We start from the raw sequence: 15,223 nt of genomic DNA, 5'->3' as shown, positions 1-15,223 counted from the left end.
ACCCTTCATCAGAAAAGATGAAGGGTCTAGGCCCGAAACGTCAGCCTCTCTGCTCCTATGATGCTGCTTGGCCTGCTGTGTTCATCCAGCCCTGCACCTTGTTGTCTTAGAGCATATCTTGTTGGTCATAATTAAGTACTAATTACTTTTGGTGCTTTATGTCTGTTACAATTCTCTTCATCTATGTGACTTTATTCACTAAGTTGCATTATACATGAGTGTAACAAATCATTAATTGCAACCTAACAATATTTAATATATTGTTCAATATTCACTTTCTAAATTCAATAAGAATGCAAATTTTTTTCAACAACAGCAGCAAAAACATCGACAACAAATACACAGACATCAACAGAAGCACTGACGTCTACAACAGCTCCTGCCTCAACCAATACAGCAGCAGAAATGTCTACAGCAAGCTCAACACAAGCATCAATATCTGAAGTAACGACAGTAACATCACTCCCTATGACAACTGGTGAGTTTGGCTTTTCTTTTCTGCTGTATTCTCTGACTTATTACTCCCTACTATAACTTTAAAAATTCACAATGAATAGGTACTGCCAGGACATAGCTGCGATTCCACAAAGTAGAATAATGAGCAAATGCAATTTGATGGCTCCTGCTTTATCACGGAGCTGCATCATATTTGCCCATAAGTTGCATTAAAAATGAGCCTGAGAAAAAATATCTTTTGGCAATAAGTTTAGCATAATGTTCCATGTTTTTTGTACATTTCATTAAGTTAATCATCTATTTTAATAATAGCAGAAACACAGTCATCAACTGTAAATACACAGACATCCACTACAGCAGCTTCTGATTCCACTAGTACAAGAACCCCAGTAACAGTAGGGAATTCAAGTGAAGCATCAACAACTCAAGCAATGATAGTCACTATGTCAGTCCCCTCAACGAATGGTATGTGAAAGCTGTTTTTGGAGCTATTCCATTCTCAATCCTGTCAAACTCAAAAGTTAGAAACACATGCTGTAAAAGTGACTACGTTGTTGACCATAATGATGCATGTGGAAATCACAGAATAACGACTCTTGGTATGAGTTTACTCTGTTTCAACAAGGCTATCTTATGTTATGCACTAACTTGCATTATATACGTATGTAACAAAATATCAAGCACAACATTGTGCAACATGTTTAATACATTGTTCTATGCTCTCCAGTAAGGTCAATAATAATAAAACCTGTTTCAACAACAGTGGCAGAAACATCGACTGCAAGTACACAGAGCCCATCAACACCACCGACTCCTTCAGCAGCTCCGATCTCAACAAGCACAATAGCATCAACATCAACACTGTCCTCTACTGAAGTTTCAACAACTCAAGCAACGACATTAGCTCTGTCAGCCTCATCAACAGCTGGTGAGTAGACAAAAGCACCCTACAACTACTATTTTCTGACATCTTATAAACTACTGGAAGGTAAAAGTATGCAATTAAAAACCATCAAAAGATTAAACTAATATATTGTTGGCAAAGTGCATGGACTGCTAATGAAATATAGACACGCTTGAATACTTACTTTTATTATAATCAGGTCATTTTCCATCCTATTTTCTGTCATGATATCCGATTTTGAACAATACTTTGTGCACAACTATTGTGCACCAACATCAACACTGTCCTCTACTGAAGGGTCAACAACTGAAGTGACGATGTTCCCTCCATCAGTCTCATCCACAGCTGGTTGGAAAACAAAAACACACTTTTCTATCATTCTTTTCTGAATTCTTTCAAACTGGTGGAAGAAAGAAGCATGTACTGCAAAAGCATGGAAGGTTAATCACAATATGTTGGTACCTATATGCATGGTGTGCAAAACACCCTTAATGCTACTAAAAACAGGTCAAGTTATATATTAGATTTTATTATTATGAATGAATTTGAATAAAGCCGAGGTCACGTCTATTGCGCAAGAACTAATGTCTTCGTCCATACTTTGCATTTCCCTGAATTTTGTTAATAGCCACAGCAAGATCAACAGGAAATTCAGAGACATTTACAACAGCTCTGACTGCAACACCAGCTCTTGCCCAATCAAGTACAAGAGCTGAAACAACTTCAGCAAGCTCAACTGAAGCATTGACATCTGAAGTATCAACAATGACAACATCATTTCCTTCATCAAGTGGTGCTCTCTTCTCTATTGTACCATTCTGATATCTCTCACTCTACTGCAAGCTTAACAACACACGTCAGAAATGTACTGTACATGATAACACAGTGTTGACTACGACCGCACAGTGTAGAATAATATAGAAATACATTTTGCTGATTGCTGCTTTACACATGGATGTGTCACATAGCTCAATATTTGCATTATATGTGAGATAATGAAAATAACCTTTTAGCTATAATGTTAGGATGATATTCAGGCTTTCTGCATATCGTATTAATGTGTCACTGTTTTAATGACAGCATCAACACAACACTTGACTTTAAACACACAAATGTCCCCTGCAGCACAAACCTCCACATCAACTCTTGTACCAACAATAGCATAGCATGGACAACTGCAGCGAGCTCTACAGAACTGAAGTAATGCCAATCACAACATTACTAACTTCAGCAAGTGGTGAATTCTCTATCATTAGATATGCAATTTGGATTTCTTCACAAGACAGAGGAGCAGGAGTAGATCCTATAACCTATTGAACCAGAGAACTGTGGCAGCAAATTCCAAAGATTCTCAACCCTTTGAGTGAAAAAGTTTCTCATCATCTCAGCCCTAAATACTTGGCCTCATATTGTGAGACTGTGCCCCTATGTTTTAGATTCCCTGGCCAATGGAATCGATCTCTCTGCATCAAGAGAGATCTTCCCCTTTAGAGCTTTGTATACTTCAATTTTAGATCCTGTCTTATTCTTTTCAACTCCAGAGAATATAGACCCAATTTTCTCAGCCACTTATCACAGAACAACCAGGGAATAATTTTATGAACCTTCGCAGTGCTGTTTCTAAAACAGACATGTTGCTATTTAGGTGGAGATTACAACTGCATGTTATGTCAGATTTGGTCACATGAAAACCATATACATTACTATTGAAATTTCTTTATCCTTGTATTCCCACCCTCTTGAGAAAATGCCATTTGCTTTCAGAATTGTTCCTGTACGTTTTCCAGCATACTCTGAGTTTAGAAACCCCTAATACCTTATTCAGTCTGTCACCTATTTTAATGACAGGAGTAACAAAAACTTCAATGATAATTGCACAGACATCCGCATAAACCTCGACATCAACTCCTGCCTCCACAAGTATAAGACCCCCAACAACTACAGGGAGGTCTAGTGAAACATCAACAAGTGAAACAACAAGAGTCCCGATAGCACTCAAAACATGCACAAAAGTGCTTATTTCAACTACTCCATTCTCAATCATGTGTAACTATTTGAAGTTAGAACCACAACTTGAGAAGTGACACAGGTTTATAGCAGTACGTTGTTGACATAACTGTGCATGTGAGAATCATGGGCTTATAACTCTTGTTGCTTTACTTCTGCTACAACAAGACTTATGCTCTGCAATCAAAATCTACATTAAATACGTGCATGTTAAACCATAAAACCAACTAAAGCACTAAATTTATTTTTCATATATTGCACCATAACCTCTTTTCTCCTCAAAGTAATGTAATCTGTTTCATCAACAACAATAGTAAAAACATCGAATGGAAGTGCTCAGAGCTCCACAACAGCAGCAACCTTTGCATCAGCCCATGTGTCAACAAGTACAGCTTCACCAATAACTAAAAAGAGCTCGACTGAGGTGTCAGCAACTGAAGCAACAACTATGACTACGTCACTCCCATCGCCTCGTGGTGAGTATACAAGAACACTCTTTGCAGCCATTCCATTCTCAAATCTGTCACACTACTGAGTTAGTATCTTTCATTGCATAAGAACTTTTAACAGAACTTATAGCCCAAATACCATGAAAAAGGTTAATGTATTAATCCATTATTTTCATTTTCATGTGAGCTTTTTTCCTTTTCTTGGTTCTGTCACTACATGTTGCATGCTCTGTCAGCAAGCTTAGTTATTGGTGCAGACAAGCAAGTTACTTGTGGAGAGTGGCATTGAAATTCCACAACTAGAGTACATTCCATGTTCTTGCTCCCCCTTTGCTTCTTCACAGTGGTGTTCAACTCAGACATGATCTGATGTATCAGTTGAGGCTGTTGCTCGGTTGTAATCAGCGCGATTTCTTTTACCATTACCTTCCTGATGCCATGAAACTGTATGAGATCTGTAGTAAGCATTAGCCACATCATGGCTTACTTCCTTTTGTAGATCACCTCATATTAGAGAGACTGGGTTCTCTCACTGAGTGCAGGGCAATATGCTTGAATATGTCTGACGTAAATGAACAGCTAGTGGTGTGTGTGAGCAGAAATTGAGAGAAATATATATATTTGATCAATTCTAGTTAAGGCCCGCTTAAAGCCAAGTAAAGGTCCGAAGCTTGTTTCCTACTTTTGGGTTGAATGGCAACATATTGAGTGTATGTGGAGAGCTCAGGAACCTCCATCACCACATCCCTTCTGCCCTTCCCCTACCACTGTATAAATTCAGCTCTGAGGTGCAGCACATGGAGAACTGAGCACGGAAACATCCACCTCGTATCTATTTACAATTGTGTGTGCATCGAACAAGGAGAGGTAAAGCAGAACTGATGCATGCTCTGATTTTCAATTCTCATATCGTATCCTAACATCAGAATTCTAATCCATACTCATCTCATGCAACAGCTTCATAATCTAAAAGCAAAAGGAAAGGCTGACTGTTTAATCTGGGGACACTCCTGTGACAGTATTTAACATTCTATCTTGTGCACTAGAGTCATCTTCTATTTCAACAACATCAGGAACAGAAACTCCTTCTACATCTATTCAAATCTCCACAACTTTACATTCGACAAGCTCAGCAACACCAGTCAGTACCAGTGAAGCATCCACAACACAAACAACCATCCTAATGACAGGTACAGACAGGAACAAGACTGATATGTGTATTTATATCACAATTTAATCAATTATTTTATTATCTTTGTCTATGTAGTGCATTTTTCTGACTTTTTAAATATATTTGAAGTATCTCCAACGTTTCGATACATAGTGAATTGGGATAGATTTCTCTGCTGTTCAGACACTGCATTTTGTAATAAAATGCACATGACAATAAATAAATCAACAAACTGGGTCATGAGCTTTTGGAATATATGATCTCATTGATCTAACATGAGGTTAGGTACTTTGTGAAGGGCAGACTTCATTAGCGTTGATTGCGTGGGCTGCAGGTGGAATTGAATGAAATTTTGAACAGATTTGGTCGGCCTATTTTAGTTAGTCTTCACCCTGTTGTAATGCATTACCTGGATACAACAGCTGGAAATATCAAACAAATCTGACCTCTTAGCTGCATAGGAAGCTAATGATGAGTTCCTCCATGAGTGTTTTCACCAACCCGTTCAATTTCTGATACTTAATGCATCTGGCTGCACACATAGCAAAACCTCCCTTCATGAAGCTGTTAACGTTTACCATTGTTACAGGATAAGCCACTGTTATGATCCCAGCTGATGGTAATACTGGAAAAGTCAGATCCCAGAGAGAAACCTGTCTTGATAGATCATATGTTTAATTTCTGTGGTTGATTGCCGTCATTGTTAATCATTCAACAAATGCCCACAAGGTTGCAAAGTTTCTTAATTGATAAAATACGAGTTTATTGAGCATGTGCAGAACCTCAACAGCCACTCAACTTGGGGGGGACGTTGGACTCTGTTCCACAATAGAATCCATATAGAAACTGTTGTTACACCATGTACTTAAGCTAATTACAACTATAATTATGCTGAAGAACTGTTGAAAAATTTAAGCTTTTTTGAATTTGGACAAATTAAGAATTTAGTGTGGAGTATGCTGAAATTATTCCTAATCAACCTCTTGAGCCTTGAAAAATTATATTACAAGCATGGTACCTTAATCCTTCGGACAAAAGATATAGACTTTGAAAAATATACAATCCAAACATTATAAAACCTTTGTGTTCTGCACTGTTATGTCTTTTCCCTAAGCTATGCATGTGAGAAAAGCTTCGTGCTTTGTTTCTGTGAAGATGCTTCCATCTAATTGGCTGAATAGCTTTCCTTCCCGTAGATACTGGAGAGGGTGCCAAATTCAGACAATGGAAAAGGAGAATCTTCCACAGAAAAGATTATCAAACATCTGTGGGCAATAGTAGATGAGGTGAACAGCGAAAGCTGTTCCTTCATTGTTCTCTTCTAAATCTGAGCTAGAAGAGTTATAATCCTTACTTTGGATGGAGATGTTTTTTAACCACATTTTGCTTTGTGTTTTTCTTTTCTATAGTGGAGCCTCCCATTGTACCTGCAACAGTCAACCCAAATGAAAGAATCCAGGAAAAAGAATTCAACATAACCTTCACTGTTCTCAAACTACCTTTCATATCGACCCTTCAAAATCGCAATTCCTCATCATACAAAGCTGAATCAAACAACATTCTTGATGCAGTAAGCATGTTATCTATGTCATTTGGGAAGAAAATGTTATATTTCTTTGCATTCTTGACATTAATTGGAACATTTTAATTTTCTGCAGCTCAGTAAGCTGTATGCCAAAAGCAAAGTAAAATCGTTTTTGCATTGTCAGTCTGTATCATTCAGGTAAGAAATTAACTTTACAGTAGAAATTTAAGCTGGATCCACAAAATACTTTGATGTTTAAGTGATATGACATAAGTCAAAAAAATTATTGATGTGATAGAAAAGGATTTGCTCAATATAATTGCCTGGTGAGATAATTTTTTGACTGCATGAATGTTTCAATCCCACACACCTAACCTTTGTTAGCTTGTCAGAACTGTTTCTGATATCACCAACATCAAAGTGAAAGAGACCTCATATTGCCATAATATGTGAAATTGTGGTGTACTTTCTACAGAGATAGTAGGAACTGCCGATGCTGGAGAATCTGAGATAACAAGGTGTAGAGCTGGATGAACACAGCAGGCCAAGCAGCATCAGAGGAGCAGGAAAGCTGACGTTTCGGGTCGAGACCCTTCTTCAGAAAAAAAACAATTACAATTCTTACAATTACCTTGTTACCACGTTGTTGCCTTGTTACCACATAGCATGCCATTATACACTACCTGTTGTTAGTCAGTAATAGTCCCCATTAACAATTATTCACCCTCCCAGCCTGATCGTTATCAACTCTTTGTCTGTCCAACTGCTCTTCTCTCTCTTTAGGCTCTATCTTATCGTTTACTCCCTACCCCATCCACCTTCCCTATTTTCTGCATATAAACTGACGTTTTCCCAGCCACCATCAGTCCTGAGGAAGGGTCACCGGACCCAAAACATTAACTCTGTTTTCTCCTTCACCGATGCTGCCAGACCTGCTGAGCTTTTCCAGCAACTTTGTTTTTGTTCCTAATTTACAGTATCCACAGTTCTTTTGGTTTTTATTAGGTGGCAGGGAGGGTTACAAAACCATATGCCATCATGGTGACACTGTACTTGATACCACTGGTAGCTTGCCAACACTGAGGAAGCATTTAAGCAGCCTGTTTACAAGATAATTAAGGTTCTTAAATGACAAATTAGTGGATAATTAAGGGTCTCTGTCTACTGCCAATGGAATTTTACCAGTGGTATAGCGTGCCCAGACCCAGTAAAACCTGGCAGCAATGTTGCCAGTAAAGGAGGGTGACCCTGTGCCCAATTGATACATTACCAAAGGTCTTTTTCCGCTACTGCATGAGTCTTCCAGCCACTGTCCAAACCCAGTTTCCATCCCTCCTTGTCCAGCTCCATGGCTCCTCTTGATGTATCTGTCCCAATGGTGTTTGATGGCAGGCAGTTCTTGGAGGTCAGCCATCTTCCACAATGGGAACAGAAGTCGTTTTATATGCTATTAGGTGGGCTAGGGGCAACGTGAACCTGAGGTTTAACCCAGGATACAGAGCTGCTACTTCCATGTAAAATTCCCCTTGTACCATGTTAGTAGGTTCTCTGAGTTTAAGTTGATAAAGTGACAGGTGCACAAGATTTTGAACAAACTAATGCCGTCCACACATGTGCTCTTAGATGATTGAAAACTGATGGGAACCATCCAACTACCATGCCTGATCAACTGTAAGTGAGATCTGAAAGCTGATTCTACTGAAAGGCTTCAGCAGTTTTTTTTTAATTGATTGATTTTGTCAGAGGCCCAGTGCAGCTCATCAGTACTGATTTCTGGAGTAAACATCCTAACAGCCCAGTGATAATACCATTAGGCCATCACTCTCTCATAATGTTGTCAAGAAGAGACAGTAACAAATTACAGATTTAATTGCAGATATACAAGTTTTAACAAAACATTGCAGCTGACTTTAATGTATAGCTCTCTATTTATTATTACAGATTTTCTGTTAACTAGAGTAACACTGTCACAGCAACAGTAGATTTACTGATTGCAGGTGTACACATTTCTACTGCAGCATTAACCTCTCCATCAAGTCCTGCCTCATCAGATGTCCTGCAGATGTCCTGCTCAGCTTCTCAGAGGAAGTAATGGCAATGTGGACAAAAGGAATCCTATTAATGTGGTGTAGTTGTAAAAGGTTTTGATAAAGTATCACATGAAAGGCTGCTGCACAAAATCCATGGTGCAATGGGCAATATATTAACATAAGGAAACAATTGGCTAGCTGACAGGAAGCAAAGAGTAAAGTTTATTTTTTTGAGTTGGTAAACTGTTATTAATGCAATATAAACAACCTCAGGGAGTTCTACTGTTCTTCATGCCAAAATAAATACATTCACATTTTCCCACATTATATGCCAAATGGCATTTTTTGTTTGCCCACTTAACCCTTCTATATCCGTTTGTACAGTCTTGACCTCCCCTAACAACTTATTTTTAAATTTACCCTGATGTCATCAGCAAATTTAGTTACTATACATTAGTTCCTTTCATCCAGTGCATTGATATAGATTGTAAATTGTGGAAGTCTCAGATTTAATTCCTGTGGTGCTGCATTAGTGACAGTTTACCAACTCAAAAAAATTCTACTGTCTGCTTCCTGTCAACTAGCCAATTGTTTCCTTATGCTAGTATATTGCCCATTGCACCATGGATTTTGTGCAGCAGCCTTTGATGTGATACCTTATCAAAACCTTTTACAACTATTTCACATTTATGGGATTCCTTTTTGTCCATGTTGCCGTTGCTTCCTCTGAAAAGCTGAGCAGGACATCTGCAGAAAAAAAAGGTTAAGTTTGCAGATTAGGTCGCTGTCATAAGTGGTAACAGATAGATCACCTTATCCTACCCATGTATGATCCTTCATTTTGTAAGATGAATATTTGTGTTAACATGAGATGTTGTAAGCATGAAGAAAAGATACTGGAATTCCCACTGAAACCTAGCATATGTGCGGGTCAATGATCATGCACTGTGCGGCTAGGTTATGTGAAAATACGAGGGTGACAATTCCACAGTGCAGAGTGTGATAATCATCAGTCTTCATGCGCTGCTTATTTCCACTGAGGGTATGTCATTGTTTGAAACAGGGAGAGGTGTGTACACAAGTACAGGGACTCACAATGAAATGATATGATTTTCGGGTGCTCTGTCTGATAGGGAGGACCCGCTGATTGCTAGAGGAATGAGATAATTGCTGCCAGAAATTTAGATAAGTTTTTAAATTAAATGTATTTAATGTCTTCTGGTTGAAGCTTGCTTGCAGCCTAAAGATGCACCTATGCCCCCTTCTTGAAACTGGATCTAATGGCTGCTTATCAAAGGTATTCAGAGAGTTCAAGAACACTGTCCCTGCTCCTCCCCTCACAGAGCCCAACCCTGTTGCTCCACGTTCTGTATAATTGCGGTTTTTACCAATGGAATGTACACTGAAACCGCGGTTATAGTGTCAGGCTAGTTATCGTTATGAAGGATTTATGAAAAGTCTAAGCCAGTTTGAATCAGGAGTGATTAATTCTGGAATTTTGTGAACACTAAGTCCTGACTCACCAGACTCTGTATAGAAGTTCAGCAGGGAGGCCATCTATAATTCTGAGAGCTGCCCCGCAGCAATTGAAGGCTAAGTAGATCACTGATTTATATTAAGGCCCGGCTACCTCAACCTTCCTTTCTCAGGAGGAGGTCACATGCCTTAGAGACTAGAACAGCCTAGTTGGGTACGTGGCCTCTGTATTCCCAACAGTGCCTCCAGGAGTGGTACGCACTCCTGGGACTAGAGGTAGTCCCACCACGGTAGGAGCCCTGGGTAAATCCAGTGTTGGGGATCTCACTGAGGCCTGCTATCCTCTTCTGTAAAAAGCTGTGAAAGAGGGGTTTGAGAATCAAGGAGGTACCTGCAGAGATCGTTTAAGTGGGGGATGGCCTCCAAAAGGTCGGTGGTGCCTATCAAAGGGGGCTGCCACTCGCCTGACAGCAACCCATGCACCTAAAGTAGACAGTCTTCCCATGTAGTGGGAACTGTCCCTGATACTTTACAGATAAAATTTGTAAAATGTCAGGGACAACAAGATAAGAGATTTAAGTGGATATTAATTGGGTCTTTATTACCATTAAATTTCTCACAGGATGCATTCCATCCCATATGCCTTCAAACCCACCAGGTGAGATAGTGTAACATCCAATCATAGAGTCATACAGCATGGAAACAGACCCTTCGGTCCAACCAGTCCATGCTGAACATAATCCTAAACTAAACTAATTCCACCTGCCTGCTCCTGGCCCATATCCCTCCAAACCTGTCCTATTCATGTACTTACCCAAATGTCTTTTAAACATTAAAATTGTACCCACATCCACCACTTCCTCAGGAAGTTCATTCCACGCACAAACCAGTGTAAAAAAAATTGCCTCTCATGTCTTTTTTAAATCTTTCTCCTCTCAGCTTAAAAATGTGCCCCATAATCTTGAAATCCCCTATCCTAGGGAAAAGACACGTACCATTAACATTATCTATACCCCTCATGATTTTATAAACTTCTGTAAGGTTATCTCTCGACCTCCAAGGCTCCAGTGAAAAAAGTCCCAGCCTATTCAGCTTTTCTTTATAACTCAAACCTTCCAAACCTGGCAACATCCTTGTAAATCTGCTCTGAACCATCTGCAGCTTAATAATATCTTTCTTATAACTGGACAACCAGAACTGGACACAGTATTCCAGAAGAAGGCTTCACCAACGTCCTGTACAACCTCAACATGACTTCCCAACTCCTATGCTCAAAGCACTGAGCAATGAGGGCAAGCATGCCAAATTCCCTCTAAACCACACTGTCTGTATGTATTGCAAGCTTCAAAGTATTATACGCCTGAATCCTTAAGTTCAGCCCTGCAACACCTTAGGCTTTAATGGAATAGTATGTCAAGCTAATTTCTGAACAATTTTTCAGTAATCTCATTCCCTCGCAAGAAAACTAATGTTGTAATGTTTTAAAAAAAAGTATCAGAAAAACTTTTGTGTTTTGCTCTTTTATATTTTCCCTTAATTCCACATAACTGATTTTTTTTTCATTTTGCGTACAATGTTTTAAATTTAATATATATTTGCTCTATGTTATCACCTTTCTTTTTAATAAGGATTCTGCAAGCTAATTCACTGAACACACTTTGCTCTGCATCTTGTTCTGTTATAGTGGAACCCCTGATTATACCTGCAACAGTCAATCCAAATGAAGGAACTCAGGAGAGAGAATTTAACATAACCTTCACTGTGCTCTCACTGCCATTCACACCTAATCTACAAAATCTCAGCTCTCCGTTGTACCTGGCTGTATCAAGTAGCATTCTTGACAAAGTAAGTATGTTACCAAAGTCATTTGGGAAGAATATGTTATACTTCATTCCATGTTTTATGCTAAAATGCAATGTTTTAATTTTCTACAGCTCAGTAATCTGTATGTCAATAGCAAAGTGAAATCAGCGTTCTTGAGATGTCAGTCTGCATCTTTCAGGTAAGAATTTAGTTATTAATGAGAAAATTCCAAATCAAATTGATTTTAAACAGATAAAAAGATGAGGAAAATCATTTCCTCGATGTTATTGACTGATTTAATCTTGTAACTGCATTGCTGCAATCCCCAACCTTTTATCAATTCAGCAGAACTGATCCTGCTAAATGTGTCACAAAGTAAAAGCCGTACAAATTACCATATGTGTGAGATTGTGATATGCTTTGTCCATATTGACTTGTACAGAATGAATATATCTCAGTAACTGAATAATGCACCTGTAGATAGCAGATAATGCCTTTAAAACCCCTTTTTTTTCCGTAACAAGTCATTAATGTTTGAACTAATGTTGGTTATTGAGTTTGACAGAGCCACATCAAGTTGTTAATTATTATCATGTTTAAGTCAACTGAGCTGCAATGGAGGGCATACAACTAGCCACCAAAGCAATGGTGGGAGTGGTGTCAGGTGGCCTGATTGCCTGTCCGCTGATTGAGATGGCACTTCTTTACTGATGAAAACTGATTTGCCACCATGGACAGGCCTGTTAAACTGCTTTGTGCCGATCCAGCAAAATGGAGGCAAACAGGCCCCTGACTTTTAAGCTGGAGGGTAGCACTCAGCTTTCTCATAAAACTCCTGCTAAAAACACAAGAGTATGTTACAGATGTTACAGTAGCAGATACACAGATTTTCCATTTGTTGTTTCGCAATATCCTCTCAGAAGATTACAAAATGATGCGGATCATGTCCAATCACCATGTATTTTGCACTGTGGGTGACATATGGTCAGGTAAACTGATTCTACTGAAAGGCTTTACCTATCTTCTATTGATTAGATCAAGTCAAGTGCAGTGTATCAACCAAACTAGCTCTGAATTCTAGAGTAAGCTTCTTCCCCTGATAAACCTCAACCTTTTCAATGTGCAGAACCTCTAAAATGTGCAGAACTATGAAAGATGCTCATGATCTATTCAAGTAGCATGCTACCAGGATTCAATGTGAATATGTATGATATTCACTGCTTAATCTGGACTGAAAATATACTTTTATGTTTGTGTAAATTTGTTAAATTATCATTATTACTAAAGCTTTGAAAGCACATTTTAAAATTATTATTATTTAAGTTGTTCATGATATTTCAGTCTCTGTCTTAATGCCATCCAAATGCCAAAACTTTACGTCGTGTTTCATCTTTAAATAAATTAATTATCTTGTGTTTGAATGTTGCAGGCCTGCAAGTGATGGCAACAGTACAGTAGAGGCAATCTGCACCGTCAAAAAGAGTGCCGATACCTCTCAAACTGATAAAGTTCAACTCTACCGTGAATTCCAAAATAACACAAAGGGCATCACTGCCTTAGGAAATTATACAGTGGACAGCAGTAGCCTCTATGTAGATGGTAAATACTCACTTTGATTACATATCACACTTCAAATAAATATTTATTTTTCATTATGCTATCAGCAGTTGTTTCTTTTTTCAGGGGTATTCTCTTTCCAGGTGACCTGTCAAACTGCTACCCCTTCACTCGCAAACAGTTTATTAATTACTTGACTCAACTTCAGTGATGGTCTATTTACATTCTGCCATTCTTGATATCTCTGCTTCCTCACCCTTGGTTGTTGCCTGTCTTTCACCCAATCCCAATCTCTTTGTTTACATCTTGTTGTTTTGATTTTTCGCTTGTAAATCAAAGAGAAAACATTACTATTCATTCCATTTCAATGTCTTTCACATGATCAATTTCTTACAGAATGTTGAATATCTTATGCAAGCTGTCACAGGCGCCTGATTCTGGTTTAATTTATGTCAAACTCAAGTGATTAATTGCAAGTTCAAAAAACCGTATCATAAACACTTTAAGTAATTCTTTCCAAACAATTTTTTCCCAGGTTACCATGAATCAGCTGTTTTAACCAGTAAGTGTGATAACAGTCTTTGTTATTAGTGTTGTTTAATATCTGTACAAACTTTCCACTGAATTTGTTTCATATCTAAGCCTTGATAATTACATGATCTCCAGTGGTCTCTGTTATACCTCATTATCTCAGCTGAATAGTATGTCAAAAATTGGGAGACTGTCATGGTGCCTCTTCCATTTAAATTGATGGTATCTGCTTGACAATAATTCCAGGGAATATCCAAGCAAACACCGACTCAGGTTTCATTGAGAATAATATGGTGAGAATTGAGTTAATTTCCCAAGGCAGAAATTTGTTGAGGTTCCTGTTCAGATTTGAAATAGATGAGACACTCATATTTCAATCCACAGAATAAAGAAGTGGATTCAACATTACGCTATGAGATCAAATATCAAATGTATTGACCCCCAGAATGAATTCAACCAAACAAAGTGTCTTTCAGTTCTTTTATTTGCTTAATGTTTGGAAGGGACGGAGGTAGAAAACAGGAAGCAGTAGGTCAGTTAGCTTCACATTGCCAAAGGAAAAATGTTGAAAGCTATTATTAAAGAAATTACATCATGGCACTTTAAATAAGCCTAAGGAATCAGGCATAGTCAGGATGCAAAACAGAATTGCTGGAAATACTCAGCAGGTCTGGCAGGATCTGTGGGGAGAAAGCAGAGTTAAATTTTCAGGCCCAGTGATCCTTCTTCAGAATACAGAGTCAAGGCGGTTTTGTGAAAGTGAAATCATGTTTAACCAATCTATTGGAGTTATTTGAGGAAGTAACATGTGCTGTGGATAAAGGAGAACTGGTTGGTACAGAGCATTCAAATTCTCAGCAGACTTTTACAAAAATGTCACAGCCAAGGTAGTTGTGGAAAATAAAATTTCACGGTATAACGTGTAGCATATTGGCATGAATAGAAGATTGGCAGGTGAACAGAAAGCAGAAAGGAGGAATTTTCAGGTTGGCAAGATGTAATGAGTGGTGTGCCACAGGGAATCAGTGCTGGGACCCCAACTGTTTACAATTAATGTAAATGATTTGGATGAAGATACAGGAAGAATGATTGGCAAATTTTCTGATGACACATAGATAAGTAAGAAAATAACTTGTGAGAAGGACATTAAGATGGTACAAAAAAGTATTGATAGGTTAAGTGAGTTGGCAAAGATCTGGTGAATAAATTACAGTACAATGTGGGAAATTTTCTATTTTTTTGCACAAAGGATTAAAAAAAAAGCTTATTTTCTAAATGGTGAGAAATTGCAGAGCTCTGAGATGCAGAAAGATG

General features: G+C 38.4%; 1 protein-coding gene across 1 annotated transcript in view; it reads left to right on the top strand.

The window, feature by feature from the left end:
* Positions 1-15,223, top strand: part of LOC125486441 (mucin-16-like) — a 39,516-nt gene that overhangs the window by 15,441 nt on the left and 8,852 nt on the right. Inside the window, exons 8-16 of the mRNA XM_048613911.1 lie at positions 317-478; positions 1,220-1,384; positions 1,989-2,063; positions 6,397-6,557; positions 6,646-6,710; positions 11,647-11,863; positions 11,953-12,020; positions 13,251-13,420; positions 13,914-13,940. Of these exons, the coding sequence (XP_048469868.1) occupies positions 317-478; positions 1,220-1,384; positions 1,989-2,063; positions 6,397-6,557; positions 6,646-6,710; positions 11,647-11,863; positions 11,953-12,020; positions 13,251-13,420; positions 13,914-13,940 (1,110 nt within the window). The remainder of the gene's footprint in view (positions 1-316; positions 479-1,219; positions 1,385-1,988; positions 2,064-6,396; positions 6,558-6,645; positions 6,711-11,646; positions 11,864-11,952; positions 12,021-13,250; positions 13,421-13,913; positions 13,941-15,223) is intronic.

Source organism: Rhincodon typus, chromosome 29, assembly GCF_021869965.1.
Source record: "Rhincodon typus isolate 14 chromosome 29, sRhiTyp1.1, whole genome shotgun sequence".
Lineage (NCBI taxonomy): Eukaryota > Metazoa > Chordata > Chondrichthyes > Orectolobiformes > Rhincodontidae > Rhincodon > Rhincodon typus.
Note: the sequence above shows the minus strand (reverse complement) of the source record. Positions and strands in the feature narration are given on the sequence as shown.